This window comes from Lepisma saccharinum, chromosome 25, assembly GCF_977018435.1.
Source record: "Lepisma saccharinum chromosome 25, izLepSacc3.1, whole genome shotgun sequence".
NCBI classification, from domain to species: Eukaryota; Metazoa; Arthropoda; class Insecta; order Zygentoma; family Lepismatidae; genus Lepisma; species Lepisma saccharinum.
In genome coordinates this window covers 2,257,315-2,279,365 of record NC_139253.1, presented here as the reverse complement: position 1 = coordinate 2,279,365, position 22,051 = coordinate 2,257,315, and the positions used below count along the sequence as shown (strand labels likewise).

Sequence of the window (22,051 nt, the reverse complement as noted above, 5' to 3'; positions counted from 1 at the left end):
TTAAGTAAATAACAATAAGACGCACAATCAACTCAAAATTCAATAAGATTCTATTTATTAGAAAAAAAACACTTTTAAACTCACGATAATTGATAGAATGTAACTTTTAAAAAAAAACAATAGTTATAATTATAATAATTTTTTTTCAGCTCTGGTATTTATATATAAATATTCTCGGGAAAAAATACAAAATTCAATACAAATACAAATTCATACAAATTCAATCTGTGTGAAAAAACGACTTGAATCCCCTTCAAAATAAAATAATTGTAGCTATTACGATAAAATTTTCAGCTATGTTATTTATACAGAATTTCCGGAAAAACAAGTAACATCTAATCACATCAGAACTCAATCTGATCGAAATTACTATGAAAATAAAAATCACTTGATACACTTTTTTAAACTTAAAATAATAAAATAATATGTAGCTTTAAAATAAATTAAATACTTAACTTTTAACAAAAAAATATGAGGAGCACTGCAACAACACGTCCGCACTCTTCAAACACTCTCACGATACTGACTGATCTGTAATGCGAGAACCCTTTAAGTAACCTAAGCGCGGACCGCGTTGAAAACATCCGAAAAAGTGAGCCAATCAGAAGACATCTCATCATAGCATTACGTCATAATCCAACCAATCAGAAAACAACACGTTAGATACGGGTCATCATGATATTACGTAATAACTTATTGCGAAACATTGCGCAATAGTTTACTCTTACGAGCCGTCACAATGTTGTGTAATAACTTATTGCGAAACATGATGCAATAATTTACCCTTACAACCCATCGCAATATTGCGTAATAACTTGTTGCGAAACATGATGCAATAGTTTACCCTTACGAGCCATCGCAATGTTGCGTAATGTTACGTAATTTAACTCGAAAGAAATTATGACACTCGTACGAAATACGAGAGGAAAAAATTACAGAGTTGCAATACTATAAAATCGACAAAAACATCGTCAAAATAGGTTTACCACTGTCCTTAAATTAATAAAAATAGTAGGCCTCGTACCAAGTACCAAGTGTGGGTGTGCGTGGGTGGGTGTGCGTGGGTGTAGGTGTGCATGGGTGTGCCGTACTTTAACTCGTAAGAAATTATGACGCTCGTACGAAGTACGGCATGAAAAATCACAGATTTGCAATAGTATAATATCAACAAAAACATCATCAAAATAGGTTTTCGATTGTGCTTAAATTAATAAAAATAATAGACCTCGTACCAAGTAGTGATTTGAAGGAATCCAATCCCTCTATTTTGCACTGTCATTATTAGTAACGGATGATTTCGTTTTTCATTCAAATATGCTTAGGCAGTTCCAAGGCACGCAATCAGCCTGCCATAGAACATTGGTTTGATGAGGCGTTTATCCGAACAGGATTCATGCGGAAGTAGAGGCGTTCATCCGAACATGTTAAAGGCGGAAATGGAGGCGAGGCGTTCATCCCAACATGTTCAATGTGGAAATGGAGGTGATCATCCGAAGAGGTTCCATGCGTAACTGGAGACTTTCATCGGAACAGGTTCCATGCGTAATTGGAGACGTTCATCCGAAGAGTTTTCATACGGAACTAGAGACGTTTATCCAAACACTTCCTATGAGGAGGTGGAGGCGTTCATCCGAACATATTCCATGCCGAAGTGGAGGCGATCATCCGAACATGTTCCATGCGGTAGTGGAGGCTTTCATCCGAACATGTTCCATGGGGAAGTGGAGGCGATCATCCGAACATGTTCCATGCGGAAGTGGAGGCGATCAACCGAACATGTTCCATGCGGAAGTGGAGGCGATCAACCGAACAGGTTCCATGCGGAACTGGAGGCGTTCATCCGAACAGGTTCCTTAGACACTGTGCAATCTTAAGTACACGTCCATTGTTGTACGGATCAATTGTGCGAATGTGTTTTTTTAATAATTCATTTTTTCACAAACAAACATGTTTACATTCTGCAAATAAAGGTGGATTATAATATTTCCTTTTCCATAGGACCTGGTTGTCGGCCTCACGAATTCCAGTGTAAGACCAGTAGAGAGTGCATCGAAGAGGATAAAGTGTGTGATGGATATCAAGATTGTGAAGATGGATCTGATGAAGACAAAGATATTTGCGGTAAGTAAATTGTATATAGCCTATAACGAGAGCTTTGCACTGACATTATTAGTAACGGATGATTTCGTTTTTCATTCAAAATATGCTTAGGCAGTTCCAAGGCACGCAATCGGCCTGCCATAGAACATTGGTTTGATGAAGCGTTTATCCGAACAGGATTCATGCGGAAGTAGGGGCGTTCATCTGAACATGTTCCATGTGGAAGTGGAGGCGATCATCCGAACAGGTTCCATGCGGAACTGTAGGCGTTCATGCGAAGAGGTTCCTTAGACACTGTGCAATCTTAAGTACATGTCCATTGTTGTACGGATCAATTGTGCGAATGTGTTTTTCTAAGAATTCACTTTTTTAACAAACAAACATGTTTACATTCTGCAAATAAAAGTGGATTATAATATTTCCTTTTCCATAGGACCTGGTTGTCCGCCTCACGAATTCCAGTGTAAGACCAGTAGAGAGTGCATCGAAGAGGATAAAGTGTGTGATGGATATCAAGATTGTGAAGATGGATCTGATGAAGACAAAGATATTTGCGGTAAGTAAATTGTATATAGCCTATAACGAGAGCTTTGTACTGTCATTATTACTAACGGATGATTTCGTTTTTCATTCAAATAATGCTTAGGCAGTTCCAAGGCTCGCAATCAGCCTGCCACAGAACATTGGTTTGATGGGGCGTTTATCCGAACAGGTTCCACGCGGAAGTGGAGGCGTTCATCCGAACATGTTCCATGTGGAAGTGGAGGCGATATCCGAACATGTTCCATGCGGTAGTGGAGGCTTTCATCCGAACATGTTCCATGTGAAAGTGGAGGCGATCATCCGAACATGTTCCATGCCAAACTGGAGGCGATCATCCGAACAGGTTCCATGCGGAACTGGAGGCGTTCATGCGAAGAGGTTCCTTAGACACTGTGCAATCTTAAGTACATGTCCATTGTTGTACGGATCAATTGTGCGAATGTGTTTTTCTAAGAATTCACTTTTTAAACAAACAAACATGTTTACATTCTGCAAATAAAGGTGGATTATAATATTTACTTTTCCATAGGACCTGGTTGTCCGCCTCACGAATTCCAGTGTAAGACCAGTAGAGAGTGCATCGAAGAGGATAAAGTGTGTGATGGATATCAAGATTGTGAAGATGGATCTGATGAAGACAAAGATATTTGCGGTAAGTAAATTGTATATAGCCTATAACGAGAGCTTTGTACTGTTATTATTACTAACGGATGATTTCGTTTTTCATTCAAAATATGCTTAGGCAGTTTCAAGGCACGCAATCGGCCTGCCATAGAACATTGGTTTGATGAGGCGTTTATCCGAACAGGTTCCATGCGGAAGTGGAGGCTTTCATCCGAACATGTTCCATTTGGAAGTGGAGGCTATCATCTGAACATGTTCCTTGTGGAAGTGGAGGTTGTTCAACCGGACAGGTTCAAAGCGGAACTAGACGTTTATACGAAAAGGTTCCATGCGAAACTGGAGTTGATCATCCGAAAAGGTTCCATGCGACAGTTGATGCGTACATCCGAACAGGTTCCTTAGAGACTGTGCAATCTTAAGTACATGTCCATTGTTGTACGGATCAATTGTGCGAATGTGTTTTTTTAACAATTCATTTTTTCACAAACAAACATGTTTACATTCTGCAAATAAAGGTGGATTATAATATTTCCTTTTCCATAGGACCTGGTTGTCGGCCTCACGAATTCCAGTGTAAGACCAGTAGAGAGTGCATCGAAGAGGATAAAGTGTGTGATGGATATCAAGATTGTGAAGATGGATCTGATGAAGACAAAGATATTTGCGGTAAGTAAATTGTATATAGCCTATAACGAGAGCTTTTTACTGTTATTATTACTAACGGATGATTTCGTTTTTCATACAAAATATGCTTAGGCAGTTCGGAGGCTCGCAATCAGCCTGCCATGGAACATTGGTTTGATGAAGCGTTTATCCGAACAGGATTCATGCGGAAGTAGGGGCGTTCATCCGAACATGTTCCATGTGGAAGTGGAGGCGATCATCCGAAAAGTTTCCATGAGGAACTGGAGGCGTTCATGCGAAGAGGTTCCTTAGACACTGTGCAATCTTAAGTACACATCCATTGTTGTACGGATCAATTGTGCGAATGTGTTTTTCTAAGAATTCACTTTTTTAACAAACAAACATGTTTACATTCTGCAAATATAGGTGGATTATAATATTTCCTTTTCCATAGGACCTGGTTGTCGGCCTCACGAATTCCAGTGTAAGACAAGTAGAGAGTGCATCGAAGAGGATAAAGTGTGTGATGGATATCAAGATTGTGAAGATGGATCTGATGAAGACAAAGATATTTGCGGTAAGTAAATTGTATATAGCCTATAACGAGAGCTTTGCACTGACATTATTAGTAACGGATGATTTCGTTTTTCATTCAAAATATGCTTAGGCAGTTCCAAGGCACGCAATCGGCCTGCCATAGAACATTGGTTTGATGAAGCGTTTATCCGAACAGGATTCATGCGGAAGTAGGGGCGTTCATCCGAACATGTTAGTAGTGGTATTTGTGGTGGGGACAGCGCGAGAAAGGAAGAGCATCCCCTCAAGCAGATTTGCTACACTTAAAACTTGCTCAACATGCCCATATGAGTTTTTTGAGCAAGTGTGGAATCTTGTCTAATTCAAGATTTTTGTAAAAATGCCCTCGGGAATTTTTCAGAAAAGAAGAGCTTCCTCAGATTGATTTGCACATACTTACAAAAGTTGCATCAGCCAGATTTTTGTTCATAAATTTGTCAAAAATTGATATATTTTTGACCACACCAGAAATTAAGCTTATAGTATGTTTTTCTGTCAAAATCCCAGGAATCTTGAATTGATATCTATTGGGTTCTGAGACCGAGTGGAGTGTAGTGCATGGTTTTTATTGCCTTGTAATCAAAAGGTTCGGGTTTGAGTCCTCATAAAATCTGATGGCAAAATGTTAATATTGTTGTTTTGTAAACAAGGGGCTTTGGGTTCGAGTCCTGAGAGATGTGGCATTCTATATGTGAGATTTTGAGAATAAATACTGCTAGTTGATAGCTCCCGGATCTTAAATTTGGTAAAAAATGTTATACAACAGAGCAAAATTATTTTCTATTAAGAATCACCAGAGTTTTGTTATCTGGGTAAAATATCAGCTCAACAATACGAGCAAAACTGCCTGATCAATACAATAGAATGGAGGTCAAGTAAACATTCCATGTTCTTTCCAATCTTTTGATCAGTCCCATGTTTCCGCCAACAATTAATCTTGCTTGCCCGGGAGTTGTATGCCAACAGATAAAATCTTTATTGTGTCCTTTCAGAGAGTTATTCATCATCAAAGAGACATTAGTAAATGCCTGAGTGATTATATCTGTTGATATTACCTACACTGTGCCTTTTTCCGAGGGAAATTACATGTCATTTGTCATGGAACTCAAAGAGAAATTCTTATCTACACTGTGCCCCCCTTTCAGGGACCATTCCATCATATTGAGGAAATTTCTTCATGGATATTGTCATGCAAAGGTTTCGTCTTGTTGCAAGTCTTTAACTTACAGAATAATCATTGTAATATTTCTGTATTTCAACTTTTGGCAAATGTATTGTATTTTGGGTAGGTATCTGCTACGAGCAGAGGTGGTATAAAATGGGTAGGTAACTGACGGTAAAGTATTGTTTTATATCCAAAGGGCTTCTGTGTTTGAATCGTGCTTCTAGAACTGCTCTGTGACCCGCTCATTTCTTACATCATAAACATATGATTTTTCACCTATGAGAATGACACTGCATATGGTGTCATCTGGTAAAGCCTCGTGGAATTCACAGATAATTTTAATGTTTGTTCTATCATTTACCACAACCTGTTTTCTTTTTGAGGTGTTAATTACAAACATGGGTCTCTGTGTCTTGAATTCATCTGGAGTGTAGTACATGTCAGTATTGCCAGTAGTGACTCTTTTGAAAGCCGAAAAAGCCTCATATAATTTAAGAAAATCATCCTTGGACATGTATAAATTATAATTTTCTCTAGGAAAAACCTCATTTCTGCCATTTTTAAGATATATATTTTTGATGTTGCAGTTATCAAATCTACTTGAATTTTTTTCCTGATTATTGTGTCTCCCAGTCTGAAACAGTACTACTACAAAATCGGGCATGTCAAATTGAATGCTGGAGAATGAGTTTGTAGCATCAAACTCATAATATGTGCCAGATGCAGGCTTCTGTACGCATTGATATGTGTAAAATTGCAGAGGAATTTGTGGATTTTTTAGGATATCAGCTTTGTATTTAAGAGCGTAACTGGCCTCATATTCAACAACAGGGATTCTTAGCTCCATAGTCTGAATAATGCATTTTCCTGCATCAGGTAAGGTATTGGGCAGAGCTTCCCCTGTAGAGTTTAATGTGCTGTATCTCATCAAAGCATTATTATCATTGGCAGCTCTTCTAAATGTAATTCTTAACCCGCCTTTCCACATAATTTCTTTGTAATCCGAGAAGAATCCTGGCAACAGGCGCATGGGGAACAGCACAGTGTGGCTCTTGGTTAATATTTTATCACCAGCCTCAAATCCACCGATTCTGTAGTATGAAGCTTCGGTCTTGGATAATTTTAGTGTGGCCAAAGCTGTGGAGGTAATGCCGGGATAATCCACTCTGTTTATAACAACGCCATGCTTTCTGATTTCAATTTCAGAGAACAGATGCGGCACAAAATTATCAACCAATCTTATGTTTGAATTTGCCGGATAATCTGTTCCATCGAGCTTTACAACATCAAATTTGATGTATAGATCTGCTCTGTGGGGGTGTATAAATCCATCCCCTACATCAAGATCAACCTCAATCTCTGTGTTGGGTTGATTTAAATTTGCAAATGTCCTCCTGTTTGGGGGGAATGATTGTAGCTCATAACTCTCAATATTTTCCATTGTATGTATTTTTATTTAAATGTTAATCTCTATGATAGCAGTTGTTGTGGCTCCAGCAAAATCAACTAATTCTTCTTTTTCATTAGTGACCATCAATTCAATGTAATCTATTCTATTATGGCATACAGGAAAATATAATGTTGGGGATGGATTGTAGATGATGGGCTCCATAAATTCAGAATTAGGTTTGAATGTTGCAATGATGCCGGTTTGTTTGTGAGTGCCTATGCCATTTGATTTGGTGATCATACCCTCGGCCACATTACAGTGAATATTCAGAGTTTCTATGGCTAAGAATTTGGGTATATTCATAGCAGTGTGTTTGATGGCTGCTTCAAGTTTTGTGTTGTTCTCAAAGCCTAACAGCTCTCCTATAGTACCCAGATCCACTGTTTCTGTAGCAGATACAATCTCTACTCTGTGAGTGACAGAATTTTGACTTAACACTATACCTCTGGGTAATTGAGCATTTAGAGTGGACAGATTATATTGCCCTGGAGTGATGACAATTTTTTGATCACCAACTGCAATTGTGTTGTTGTGGTGTGTAATATTAGGTATCAAGTACATGCCGTAAAATGCTCTGAGAGCTATTGTTTTGGGATACACTATGTCATCATGTAATCTAAGTTTCAATATTGAATTTTGGCTGGTGAGATGGAATACCCCCATGATGTTTCAGATACCACAAGGCCTTTTGAAAATTTTCAATTGATGGTTTATTTATTTGAGACATATATCTGAGAACAGATAAACACAAATGTCCACAATTAACATCTTTGAAGTTTTGAACACGGGCATTATTGTAATAAAGATTAGCTGATTTTAGATATTTTATTAAATTTTCAGGTGGAACACCTCCAAATGAATCAAACACAAATGCCTCATTTTTTAAATATTTAAGATAACAAATCCAGTGAGTGCCCTGATTTTTGTACTTATCCAAATTAACAATGCCACACTCTTTGTTGAGTGGTTGTTCCGGTAAAGAATCAGACATGTATACACCTCTAAAATTTTTGATGCCCAGTGGCTTGATTAAAGCTTCAATATCTTGGTTTGTAAGCGGCTCTTGTTTTTTTTAAACTTATTCATGGCTCTCTTAACACCTTTGCCTTGTTTCTCCATGGCCAGGTTATGGCGCCTCTGCTCATCTAATTCTGCCCTATTTTTCTTGGCATCTATTACTGTTTTTGCTATGGCAGCTGATCCCCCAGCCAAGCTCCCAACAGCCCCAAGTGCTGCTAAGATGGCAGGGATAGTAAATATGAATCCCCCTGTATGCAATTTTTTTCTTGATTGTTGTAATTTTTTTAATTGGGGGGTACTAAGCAACAATTTCATACCATGTCCCTTTGCAATACAAGAGCTTTTTTTCTTCCGCTGCTTTTTGGTCAAAAGACTATCAATAGTTTTAAGAGATTTGAGACCTGCATAAGGTATTTGATACATAACACCCTTGGCCTTCATTGTAGGTTTATTATATACATATTCACAACCCCCACCCCAGTTTTTGTTTGGTGCTCATAGCTATGGTGGTCCCCAATGCTGATATTCTCTCACTTAAAGAAGCATCTTTGCTTACAAATCTACCAAATGCAGCCTCTTCTAATTTCTTGTCTGCAACATGTCTCTTGTCAAGATCAGTATGTGTGTTGTATGCTATGTCATGGTCTCTACAAGCAGCATCTAGGGGATTTACACCAGGATCACCTCTGTTTAATCTATGATCCAGTTTTGTGCCTGGACCACAATACTGATAGCCTGGAATGTGTAGTTCAAATGGCAACTTGTTTATAATGTCATTAACCAGCCCCCGACCCTCAGAAATATTCCAAAATTTAGGTGGTAGAGTATTAATAATTTTTATGAGATATCCAATCCCTTTAGGGTCATTCACTATAAAATTAGACAATTTTGTGCTTATCATGTCCATAATTCCAACCTTTTCATTGTAAAAATTGTGGTTGCCAGCATTTTCCTCCCCAGCTATCACCAATAACCTATCTACAAGTTTCCTGACATCATCAACCCAGACAAATTCTTTAGGCAGGGTGTTGTATTGTTTGATTCCACTGCCAGTCTTGATCTGTGACCATATGGGCTTGATTAAATTATTGTATTTTGCCCCACTGCTCGACTTAACCCTTTTTTGTGTGGGATCATTGTTCTGGTATAGAGCATCTGATTTTATTAATATTTCTTTGTAATCCTCATAATCTTGCTCTGTATAGCTGCCAGGTCTTTTCCTAGTCATCAGTTCCCACAATCCAGGTGTGCCGGGATACTTAACAAAACCACCTTTTTCTCCAAGATGAGATTCTGAATATACAATTATATCATCCCCCATAAATGTTACTCTGAAATTGCCAATTCTATGAATGATGCTACCGTCAAGCTCTGTATCGGCATATAAGCCAAAAACCTCATCTTTGTTGTCTTTAGGTGTGCTTAAATATTTTTGAGCTAGAAGACCCAATTCAATAGGATCCTGAGTAGCTTCAATTCTTCTAGGAGCAACAGGACTAGGTGTATGAATACTGGAAAGTGGGGTGAATGGATAATCTAATATGTTCCTTGCAGCTACAGGTACGAGCTCTGTGATCAAATCTTGATTTTGCTCTGTAACAGTTTTGATATTCTTACCTAAATTATTAATAGCATCAATTACAGGCTGTTCTGTTTGTTTGTGTTTTTCATAAATTCCTCGGTTCTCTGATTTCCATCCCTTAAATCTTTTTATAAGATAATCTCTTAACTTAAGATCATCAATGATTGGCCTTTTCATGGTTGTTTATATATGTTTCAACGTCTAGAAAATCGTTGATTTTATTCCTGTATTTGCCACTACTAGGTTTTCTTGTCATATCAATTGTGACAAACCCATAACTGTCCTGGTTCCAGCACTTGCTGCAAAATTTAGAAAAATCATTGTAGCTCAAGTCCCCACCTACATATTCATCATGTATGTGTTTGAGGTTGGTATGATCTTGATGAAACACACATATAAAATTGCTGTTGTCTCGGATCAGCTGCTTCGGTATTTTAGAAAAAGTCTGTGCCAGGTAGAAGCAATCAATGTTTTTGTGCCGCCCCTGTGTAAAGAAATTTCTAACCTTGTTTTGATTATCCAGTATAATGTCATCAAACACAACAACAGAATTATCGAGACATTCATGAAGTGGCTTAACATCTGGTTCAAAAGTAGCAATATCCAATCCATCATATAGCTTCATCAACTGCTGATATTTTAATTGTTCCAAGCTCTTAGAGAAGACATACAAGTGCCTGTTTTTCCAGTCTAACCAGTTGGGTGCCAATAAAAAATTATCAATTATTAATGTAGTTTTACCACAAGCAGATGGCCCGACAATAAGACACCTAATATTATCAGGCAGCAAGTTGCCATTTCTCTTATTCTGTTGTTCAGGTTCTGGCAGCCTTTTTATAACATCCCAGGTGCTCATATTATTATTTTGTCTGCATCGATCCAGCTGTTTTCCGGATGACCCAGCCATTTGACAAGTAACTTGTTGCCTTTTCTGCGGATGATTTTTTCTATGAGATATGTGTCAGGCTGTTTAGTTTTGCTGAGCTCTTGTTCATAGAACCTGCCTTTGAGAATTTCTCCTCGGTGATCTTTTATTATATATGTGTTAAGGGTCCCGGGTTTAACTTGAACCACTGTAAATAATTCAGTACTCCAGTTTCTTGTAAAGCCTCTTTTGAATAAGTGCTTATATTTGCTGATTCTTACTTGATCACCCACCCTGTATTTGGCCTTTCTTGTTGTTGGCTGGTATCTAGGATAATAAACAGTCCTGATCAAATTTTGCTCATCAGATGAAGTTACTTCAGAGGGTTTCATGTTGATTGTGGAATGGACCGAGTTGTTATATTTATGTAGAAGTTCTGGAAGAATATTAATCCATTTATAATTACCTTGGAGGGTAAATTGTTTATACATAAGATTTTTTAAGTTTCTGTTGAATCTCTCTACAATTGAGGCTTTGAGATCACTATAACTCGAGTAATGTTTTATTGCTTGGCTTTTAATAAATTGTTGAAACACTGAATTATAAAATTCTTTGCCATTATCTGTTTGCAAATAGCGTGGTGATCTTCCTGAATGATTGATGATTGTCCTGATGCCTTCTGTAACACATTTTCCAGTCTTGGATTTGAGTGGCACAGCCCAGGCAAATTTTGAAAATGTGTCTATTACAGTGAGTAGATACTTGTAGCCCTTGTTGATTTTGTCTAAGTTTTTCAACTGTCCAGTTGCCATTTCAATCAAGTCGCTCTGCCATAAATCATCTATGCCCTTTGTGACTACTGGCAGTCTCTTATAATTATGTCGGGCTTGTCTGTGTAATTCATCAACAACTAGACATGGTATGTAAACAAGAATATTGCAACTATGGGGTGTTCAGCAGCTGAGACTGCAGGATTTTCTAAATATAATTTGTCCCCTATTTGTATTTTAAATTCCAAAGTGCCATCATCTTCAGAATAGGCTGTTTCTAATGTATTGGGGTCTGTAAAATCCTCCAACTCTACACTGGTGATTTTTACTTTGTTATCAGCATTTGTTATTGATAAGGTGGGGTAGTGGTGTGCCTGTGGCTGATGCCAATATTTGATCTTGATTGGTCTCAATGTGCCCCCAACAAAAAACTGGTAATAAAATTGTGCAGGGGACAGCATATATATTTTGCCACCTGGTGTAAATGGTGAATCATATTCTTTGTTGGGGATGCTGTACAATTCAAGAATTACTGTATGTTTTGGATTCTCGATTATGCCTGTTATTTCCTTTTCTGCTGTAAGCAATCTGCTTGTTACAGATTCAAGGTGCTCATTGATGGTCCTAACAACATCATCATGGCCTGGCTTAATTTTTATGTCCACAACAAGTTTCTTGTATTGTTGCACAATCTCTTGAAGCTGGGTGGCAAAAACAGACAGAGCATTTGCTTGATTGGATTCCATGGTCCCTAGCTGTTGCTTGATATTAGCTACAATTTGTTGCAAATTTTCAACAACTGCCAATTTTGAATTTTGAGCAGTAAGATCATGGACCTGTCTTCTGATATCCTCAAACAGGGCATGCAGTTCATTAATATGTTGATTGGTTGGTAGAGTGGCCACTGTCTGAGTGAGTTGTTTGATCTCTGCCTGGATATTCTTGATATCTTCTGATTTCAATATCCTATTCACTGCCCTCTTAATATTTTTAAGTTCCTGTGATGTGGGCAGATTTGATACTGTATTTTGCAAAAATTCAAGTGCCAATTTCACATTGTTTAATTCAGAAGCATCAGCCACATTTTGCATAGCATTTTGGAGCAGGGCTATATCTGCCTGAGTGGGTGTGGATTGTTGTAAAATTTCAAGTTTTGTTTGAATATCATCGATCAAGTGATGAAAATGAGATAGTTCAGATTCAGTGTTGAGGTTTTCAAGCTTTGTGATCTGTTGCTGGACACTAACAAGTGTATCTACAATCCCAGGCAGGCGGGATTCTTGTACATTTGTCAAATCACTTTGCACTGCTGCTATTGTACCCTCAAGATGGGTTATGGTACTTTGAATTTTTCCAAAATCTTCATATGTTTCAAGTTGCAGCTTAATGTTGGCAACACTCCGAGTTATTGCATTCAAAGCATCAGAAGATGGCAAGTTGTTCATAAAATTTTCAAGCGTCTCAATTTTTTCTTTAACCTCGGCTATGGCATTGTGCAGAGGATCCAGATTAGGTATTTGGAGTGACTGAATCTGTTCCTTTAGAGTAGAAATCACTAGATCAAAATCTTCTTGTGATTTTATGCTTTTGACAATTGTTTGGAGCTGTGCCTGGACATTATTTATTTGCTCTTCCAATTGCTGTTTCAATTGCTCAGAGTTGGTGGCCTGGGTCTTAAATTTGGCTTGAAGAGCTGCTACAGCTTCTTCTAAACTTTGAAAATTATCTAATGTTGCCAAATCAGTATATTTCTGAAGCAACAATTTGAGTTCAGAATCAATTTTAAGAAGAGGGTCCATGCATTGTGATTGCAAATTTGTAATTTCTAGTTGAAGACTGGCATTGAGTGTGGTTTGTAAAGCTTGTAAATCACTTCTTAATTTCTTGACTCTGACATCAAGCATCAGAATCTCATCACTGTGATCTTCATGTCTTGTATGGCCAAATATATCATTAGGCATTTTCTTTTAGTGGTTATTTATTATAGAGTATCTGATTCTTAATTCTATAAAAAAGGGTATAAGCTTGTCATAGGATCCAGGGACCTCAATATATAAGCAGTCACCAGCAGAAACAGTATATACAGTGCCAGAAACCATGTTTGAGTGCTTAATTCTATAAATATTTCTCCCTACTGAAATCTTGACATTACCCTCAGGGGTTGTAATAAATTGCAATTGCCCACCTACAGGTAATTGGTAGTGATTTAAATTATTGTTAAATATGTACAATATTTTACCTGTTTCATCATCAACATCTGTAAGTATGCTGTTCAGATGAATAATTAACAAGCCACTCAGTTTAGACAGCATATCAGGAGAGGGTTGTGGTGTCGGCAGCTCCATAATAGCCTGTTTTTTGAACCCAAATAAGTTCATAGGCATGTTTATTTATTTCAAATCATGCTCTGTAATTGGGCATTGTTTGCCACTTCTCAAATCACAATGCCCCCATGGTAGAGTATGTATGCCACATGATAAAATGCATCTCTTATCATCATGTGGGTCCAGAGCCACTTTTCTTACAATATTTGAAGTCAATAAGTGATCCTCACTCTGAATTCTATTTTCTGATGTTCTGATTGAACTCTGTGATTTGATGCAATTTTCATAATCTTCAAATTGAAGATCTTTTTCAACAGTTACTCTGCCAATACCCTTGGCCTTTTTGGCAACAGTGCCACTACATGTCTCAAAAGTGTACATCTTGGCACTTAACCCAGCAAATTTCACAATAACATCACCACATGTCTCATCTTTTAACTTGCCAGGCACCTTTTTGTTGTGGTGTTGAATCCTTGTATGTTCACTGGTATCAAAGTATTGAAACAATTCAGACTGTGCAATATCTTGATAAACATCTTCTGTTTGAATATCAAGAACAAAACTATCCGTATCCATGTACATCAGTTTTACACGATCACCATAAAAAGGTTTCAACACATCATAATACAATGTTAACATATGTAATTTGGACAATTCCAATATCGCAGCCCCTACATAAATAGGTTTATCAAACTTGATCTTTGTTTTCTTCATGTTGAAAAGTGCCATGTGCTCATCATAAATTCTTCTGTAATTGAAATTAGGCTTTGCAACCAATTTTTTGCTCCGGCTGGGGTCAGTAATTATTTTAACATCGGTATGTTTTCTGACATTTTCAATAGTTTTGCCATAGACAGAATTCACCATCAATTTAAACAAGCCCTTATCAAATTGGCTCTTTGCAGATGTTCGAAGCTCCGTGTTTGTATCAATGTATGGTTTCAACCATCTTGAGTGCCTAAACCTCAAAACTTTGCCAACTTTGGTCACTTGAACACCATGTTTCATCAGGAACTGGAGGTTTTTGTAATATGTGACATATCCCTGTTTCGGCTCCAGAGTCATCATGAGCTTCTTCTGTTTAGAGCCAGGTGAGCACTGAACCTCGGAAATTGGGGGCAGATCAGAAAATTTATTGTGCAAATGATCTGGAATTGTCAGATCAACCTCTAAGAACAGGCCGTAGTTACTGTCATCAAGGTCCTGAAGATCTTCAATATTAAAATCTTCAACCCATTCAAGCTCTGCATATGGCAGTTTTTTCATCATGGCATAACCATAGAGGCTGTTTGCATCTACATACAGTATAAAATTTGATGGCCGTGCTGGATCATAATCAGGCATATGCTTGTTATTTGCTCTGGCATATCTCTGGGAACATTGCACCATCCCTCCTCTTATACATTTCTCCATAAACAGATACATATCTTGATCGTGGATCAGATCCAATTGCATTTTGGTGTTCAAAAACGTTGCGGCCCATGCTAGGCCCGGGGCACTGAAAAAATACACTGGGTCCAGTCCATAATTTTGCATGGAAGATTTTCTGAATGCCTGCAATATATCAGCTAAGAGAGTGACATCAAGTTTTAAATATGCCATGTGATAATCACCAAATGTCTTGCATTTTAAATTGTTCCACATCAACTGAGCATGGTGATAATCATCATCAGTGATTCCAGATCCTCTGATTTTGCTGTAAAACTCTTCTTGTGGTGGCAGGGAACACTCATCAAATTTAGAAAAATCTGTGACATAGTCATATGGATATACACCCTTCCGCCTAATTAATTTCAGGTCCTGATTTGGAAACAAAGCACGTGTGATTTTGAATTGATCATCAGATAATTGAGAGGCCAGTGTAGCCAGGCTAGCAGATAAAAATCTGTAAGAATCAAGAAATCTTATGTGAATAGGAACACCATCAACTTTAATTATCTTGCTAATAGATATATATTTCTCATCATTTTCAGCTAAAATGTTTAAATTCTGCTTGTCAAACCCATCGTACCTGATTAAATGATGATAATCATAATTGGATGCTCCATGGCAAAATATGGGGATAAATCTTGGTCTCTTGATCTTAATATTACAGCTATTACACAGGGCCATTAAGAATTTACCATCTGTATGAGAATGGTGTTTCACCTTGATATTTGTATCTGAAAATTCACAATCACATACCGGGCATTTTTCTGTATTGTTGAAATCCTCAATCTGTTTCTCTGTTAAAGGCAACATAGGCTTTGATATTAATAAGATGTTAGATGCTATGTCACGGCACACATTTTCTATTCTATGTGCAAATATTTTGATGGCATTTGGTCCCTTGTATGAATATTCTTTAATAACAACACCATCCCGTATAACCATAAAACAAAAGCTGGAAGGTTCATGTTGCTGGTATGGTGTAATTGAAGATTCTTCGGGATCTGGATTGCAGAATGCAAGAGATTTGAGGTTTGATTCAGAATCCCAGACAATATATACTGGGTGTTCCAACGAGGCTTCAGACTTTTTGAATTTGCAATTTTCACTTGGCATTGGCATCACCATATGAACAGGTTTATGGTTCCCACAGTATTTCAGATGCTCAATTAACTTGTTTTTTGCAATTTCTGCACTCTCTTCCCGAACCCCCTTAACCATTTTCCTGCCATCAAATTCAGTTAAGCATCTTCTGCACAACTTAAATATTTTTTTATATTTGTCTAGTTGTGTTCTCACTAAAGCTTCAAGATTATGTATCAGAGTGTAATGGTATGTATCATCCCCTTCAATTAAGAGCAGATCAATCGGAATTGCAGATTCATCATCAAGTGTACTGATTCTGAGAGGTGCTATCGGGCAATTGCCAGTGGAACAAATAAATACATTAATAGATAATTGTTTGCCATTGATGTGCCTGGCCCTTTTTTCAAATTTATCAATATTCTGAACTGACATTGGATATTCTAAACCCTCCATTACATCATCAAAATCATGTTCATGCTGTTTGTAATAAGTTATTCTCTGAGGATCCCTTGAAACTGGATACAAAGCAGCTAATATACACCACAAAAAGCATTTCTGGTCATTATTTTTTATATTGACCACGGCTCTTTTGTTTTTGATATTGGCAGGTAATGGTACATAAGTGGAACCTTTTAATGGGCTGAATTCAGAAATATTAATATATAACTTGTGTGATGAACCGCATAGGCTCCATCCGGACTCTTTTGCCGCAAATTCAGAGTGTTTGATATTCAGTTGATCTATCAACCTGCTTATTATTGTGTCTGAATTTGCATTTGAATAAACCGGTACAGTTTCTGTTATGTGGGGCTGTGTAAATTTTGTGCCATTTGGCTTCTTATATTGTACAAACAATTTAAGGGACAACTTATAAGAGCCATTTTGTACATTTAGAATTGCCTGGAGATTAGGATTTACACTGTTCAAAAAATTATTAATTCCACATCTTGGCTCTGATACAAAACGGTGATCCCTTAATTGGCCGTTAAAACTGCTACGGATGGGTTCATAGCGTGGCTGCTTTGCAGGTGAAGCATTAACAGGTGTTTCGTACCTTCTTTTCAGACCAGATGTAGATGGTTGTACAGAGCAAGTATCTTTATGTTTATATGTGAAATATTCCATGTTATATTCTCTATGGCATTTGTGGCAAGTTATTGTGGGAGTTCTGTATTTATCTGGGTTACAAATCTTTTGGTGTCTGGCCCAATTAGAGCTGGATATATTTTTATTGCATTGGTCACAATATTTTTGATTCGGCATTTTTGTTGTTGTTTATTATATACAATTTCCTGGGTTTCAATTCAAAATTTTATACTGAATAAAAAATATCAGTTGGGTTCAGCACTGTGATTTGTATGTGTGTATGTATATATGTGTGTATACACTTAATATTTTTGGCTTTGGTATTTATATAAAATTTCCTGGGTTTTAAATCAATCTCTATGGATTAATATTATTAATATTAATCTTATAACAAGTTGTAAAGCCAATAGCTTACAAATGGAATATTCATTCACACTGCCATTCCGCAAATGCCTGCACGGACATGCATGTATAGAATGGCAATGACCTTGTTATGTATAACAGGCTGGGACAAATATAAGCTTGACTCTAAATATGAGTGGATTACAACAAATATCAGATTTTATAATGTTCAATTAAACCAAACAGGCCTGTAAGTATGAGAAGCACTGTATCAACACATCTGTTCCCCTCAGTCACTCTCACATAACTGGCTGATGCAATAATCGGGAATTTCTGTAAATACTGGCGCTGAGGAAAAAAATCAATACTACCGTCTCGGGAATTCCACACACTGACACAGAGGGGAAACATGCAAACACGGAGCAATTCTAGAAGAGGGCTCTACATATTACATTGTTTTAATATTAGATAAGCAAATTGAATGGTATCCAATTAAACTTAAACCAGAAGTAAATATATATGTGTATAAGCTTAATTTCTGGTGTGGTCAAAAATATATCAATTTTTGACAAATTTATGAACAAAAATCTGGCTGATGCAACTTTTGTAAGTATGTGCAAATCAATCTGAGGAAGCTCTTCTTTTCTGAAAAATTCCCGAGGGCATTTTTACAAAAATCTTGAATTAGACAAGATTCCACACTTGCTCAAAAAACTCATATGGGCATGTTGAGCAAGTTTTAAGTGTAGCAAATCTGCTTGAGGGGATGCTCTTCCTTTCTCGCGCTGTCCCCACCACAAATACCACTACTCATGTTCCATGTGGAAGTGGAGGCGATCATCCAAACAGGTTCCATGCGGAACTGTAGGCGTTCATGCGAAGAGGTTTCTTAGACACTGTGCAATCTTAAGTACATATCCATTGTTGTACGGATCAATTGTGCGAATGTGTTTTTCTAAGAATTCACTTTTTTAACAAACAAACATGTTTACATTCTGCAAATAAAGGTGGATTATGATATTTCCTTTTCCATAGGACCTGGTTGTCCGCCTCACGAATTCCAGTGTAAGACCAGTAGAGAGTGCATCGAAGAGGATAAAGTGTGTGATGGATATCAAGATTGTGAAGATGGATCTGATGAAGACAAAGATATTTGCGGTAAGTAAATTGTATATAGCCTATAACGAGAGCTTTGTACTGTCATTATTACTAACGGATGATTTCGTTTTTCATTCAATTAATGCTTAGGCAGTTCCAAGGCTCGCAATCAGCCTGCCACAGAACATTGGTTTGATGGGGCGTTTATCCGAACAGGTTCCACGCGGAAGTGGAGGCATTCATCCGAACATGTTCCATGCGGAAGTGGAGGCTTTCATCCGAACATGTTCCATTTGGAAGTGGAGGCTATCATCTGAACATGTTCCATGTGGAAGTGGAGGTTGTTCAACCGGACAGGTTCAATTCGGAACTAGACGTTTATACGAACAGGTTCCATGCGAAACTGGAGTTGATCATCCGAAAAGGTTCCATGCGACAGTTGATGCGTACATCCGAACAGGTTCCTTAGACACTGTGCAATCTTAAGTACATTTCCATTGTTGTACGGATCAATTGTGCGAATGTGTTGTTTTAACAATTCATTTTTTCACAGACAAACATGTTTACATTCTGCAAATAAAGGTGGATTATAATATTTCCTTTTCCATAGGACCTGGTTGTCGGCCTCACGAATTCCAGTGTAAGACCAGTAGAGAGTGCATCGAAGAGGATAAAGTGTGTGATGGATATCAAGATTGTGAAGATGGATCTGATGAAGACAAAGATATTTGCGGAAAGTAAATTGTATATAGCCTATAACGAGAGCTTTGCACTGACATTATTAGTAACGGATGATTTCGTTTTTCATTCAAAATATGCTTAGGCAGTTCCAAGGCACGCAATCGGCCTGCCATAGAACATTGGTTTGATGAAGCGTTTATCCGAACAGGATTCATGCGGAAGTAGGGGCGTTCATCTGAACATGTTCCATGTGGAAGTGGAGGCGATCATCCGAACATGTTCCATGCGGAACTGTAGGCGTTCATGCGAAGAAGTTCCTTAGACACTGTGCAATCTTAAGTACATATCCATTGTTGTACGGATCAATTGCGCGAATGTGTTTTTCTAAGAATTCACTTTTTTAACAAACAAACATGTTTACATTCTGCAAATAAAGGTGGATTATAATATTTCCTTTTCCATAGGACCTGGTTGTCCGCCTCACGAATTCCAGTGTAAGACCAGTAGAGAGTGCATCGAAGAGGATAAAGTGTGTGATGGATATAAAGATTGTGAAGATGGATCTGATGAAGACAAAGATATTTGCGGTAAGTAAATTGTATATAGCCTATAACGAGAGCTTTGTACTGTCATTATTAGTAACGGATGATTTCGTTTTTCATTCAAAATATGCTTAAGCACTTTCAAGGCACGCAATCGGCCTGCACTAGAACATTGGTTTGATGGGGCGTTTATCCGAACAGGTTCCACGCGGAAGTGGAGGCATTCATCCGAACATGTTCCATGCGGAAGTGGAGGCTTTCATCCGAACATGTTCCATTTGGAAGTGGAGGCTATCATCTGAACATGTTCCATGTGGAAGTGGAGGCGATCATCTGAACAGGTCCCATGCGGAACTGGAGGCGTACATTCGAACAGGTTATATGAAGAACCGAGACTTTCATCTGAAGAGGTTTCATACGGAACTGGAGACGTTCATCCAAACAAGTTATATGCGGAGGTGGAGGCGTTCATACGAACATGTTCCATGCGGACGTGGAGGCGATCATCCGAACATGTTCCATGTGGAAGTGGAGACGATCATCCGAACATGTTCCATGCGGAACTGGAGTCGTTCATCCGATCCGGTTCCATGCGGAACTCGAGACGTTCATCCGAAGAGGTTTCATACGGAAGTGGAGACGTTCATACGAACATGTTCTATGCTGAACTGGAGGCATTCACCAGAACAGGTTCCATGCGGCAGTTGATGCGTACATCCGAACAGGTTCCTTAGACACTTTCCAATCTTAAGTACATGTCCATTGTTGTACGGATCAATTGTGCGAATGTGATTTTTTAACAATTCATTTTTTCACAAACAAACATGTTTACATTCTGCAAATAAAGGTGGATTATAATATTTCCTTTTCCATAGGACCTGGTTGTCGGCCTCACGAATTCCAGTGTAAGACCAGTAGAGAGTGCATCGAAGAGGATAAAGTGTGTGATGGATATCAAGATTGTGAAGATGGATCTGATGAAGACAAAGATATTTGCGGTAAGTAAATTGTATATAGCCTATAACGAGAGCTTTGCACTGACATTATTACTGACGGATGATTTCGTTTTTCATTCAAAATATGCTTAGGCAGTTCCAAGGCACGCAATCGGCCTGCCATAGAACATTGGTTTGATGAAGCGTTTATCCGAACAGGATTCATGCGGAAGTAGGGGCGTTCATCTGAACATGTTCCATGTGGAAGTGGAGGCGATCATCCGAACATTTTCCATGCGGAACTGTAGGCGTTCATGCGAAGAGGTTCCTTAGACACTGTGCAATCTTAAGTACATATCCATTGTTGTACGGATCAATTGTGCGAATGTGTTTTTCTAAGAATTCACTTTTTTAACAAACAAACATGTTTACATTCTGCAAATAAAGGTGGATTATAATATTTCCTTTTCCATAGGACCTGGTTGTCGGCCTCACGAATTCCAGTGTAAGACCAGTAGAGAGTGTATCGAAGAGGATAAAGTGTGTGATGGATATCAAGATTGTGAAGATGGATCTGATGAAGACAAAGATATTTGCGGTAAGTAAATTGTATATAGCCTATAACGAGAGCTTTGCACTGACATTATTACTGACGGATGATTTCGTTTTTCATTCAAAATATGCTTAGGCAGTTCCGAGGCACGCAATCGGCCTGCCATAGAACATTGGTTTGATGAAGCGTTTATCCGAACAGGATTCATGCGGAAGTAGGGGCGTTCATCCGAACATGTTCCATGTGGAAGTGGAGGCGATCATCCGAACAGGTTCCATGCGGAACTGTAGGCGTTCATGCGAAGAGGTTCCTTAGACACTGTGCAATCTTAAGTACATATCCATTGTTGTACGGATCAATTGTGCGAATGTGTTTTTCTAAGAATTCACTTTTTTAACAAACAAACATGTTTACATTCTGCAAATAAAGGTAGATTATAATATTTCCTTTTCCATAGGACCTGGTTGTCCGCCTCACGAATTCCAGTGTAAGACCAGTAGAGAGTGCATCGAAGAGGATAAAGTGTGTGATGGATATCAAGATTGTGAAGATGGATCTGATGAAGACAAAGATATTTGCGGTAAGTAAATTGTATATAGCCTATAACGAGAGCTTTGTACTGTCATTATTACTAACGGATGATTTCGTTTTTCATTC

General features: G+C 38.0%; 2 protein-coding genes across 2 annotated transcripts in view; both read left to right on the top strand.

Annotated features, from left to right (window-relative positions):
- LOC145978989 (uncharacterized) overlaps positions 1 to 19,424 on the top strand; it is a 127,556-nt gene extending 108,132 nt beyond the window's left edge. The window contains exons 28-34 of the mRNA XM_083112048.1: positions 1,999 to 2,121; positions 2,534 to 2,656; positions 3,173 to 3,295; positions 3,811 to 3,933; positions 4,346 to 4,468; positions 18,621 to 18,743; positions 19,294 to 19,424. Of these exons, the coding sequence (XP_082968174.1) occupies positions 1,999 to 2,121; positions 2,534 to 2,656; positions 3,173 to 3,295; positions 3,811 to 3,933; positions 4,346 to 4,468; positions 18,621 to 18,743; positions 19,294 to 19,424 (869 nt within the window). The remainder of the gene's footprint in view (positions 1 to 1,998; positions 2,122 to 2,533; positions 2,657 to 3,172; positions 3,296 to 3,810; positions 3,934 to 4,345; positions 4,469 to 18,620; positions 18,744 to 19,293) is intronic.
- A 127-nt stretch (positions 19,425 to 19,551) lies between these two features.
- The window catches only part of LOC145978988 (uncharacterized), a 106,859-nt gene continuing 104,359 nt past the window's right edge, over positions 19,552 to 22,051 (top strand). The window contains exons 1-5 of the mRNA XM_083112047.1: positions 19,552 to 19,585; positions 19,829 to 19,951; positions 20,782 to 20,904; positions 21,317 to 21,439; positions 21,852 to 21,974. Of these exons, the coding sequence (XP_082968173.1) occupies positions 19,552 to 19,585; positions 19,829 to 19,951; positions 20,782 to 20,904; positions 21,317 to 21,439; positions 21,852 to 21,974 (526 nt within the window). The remainder of the gene's footprint in view (positions 19,586 to 19,828; positions 19,952 to 20,781; positions 20,905 to 21,316; positions 21,440 to 21,851; positions 21,975 to 22,051) is intronic.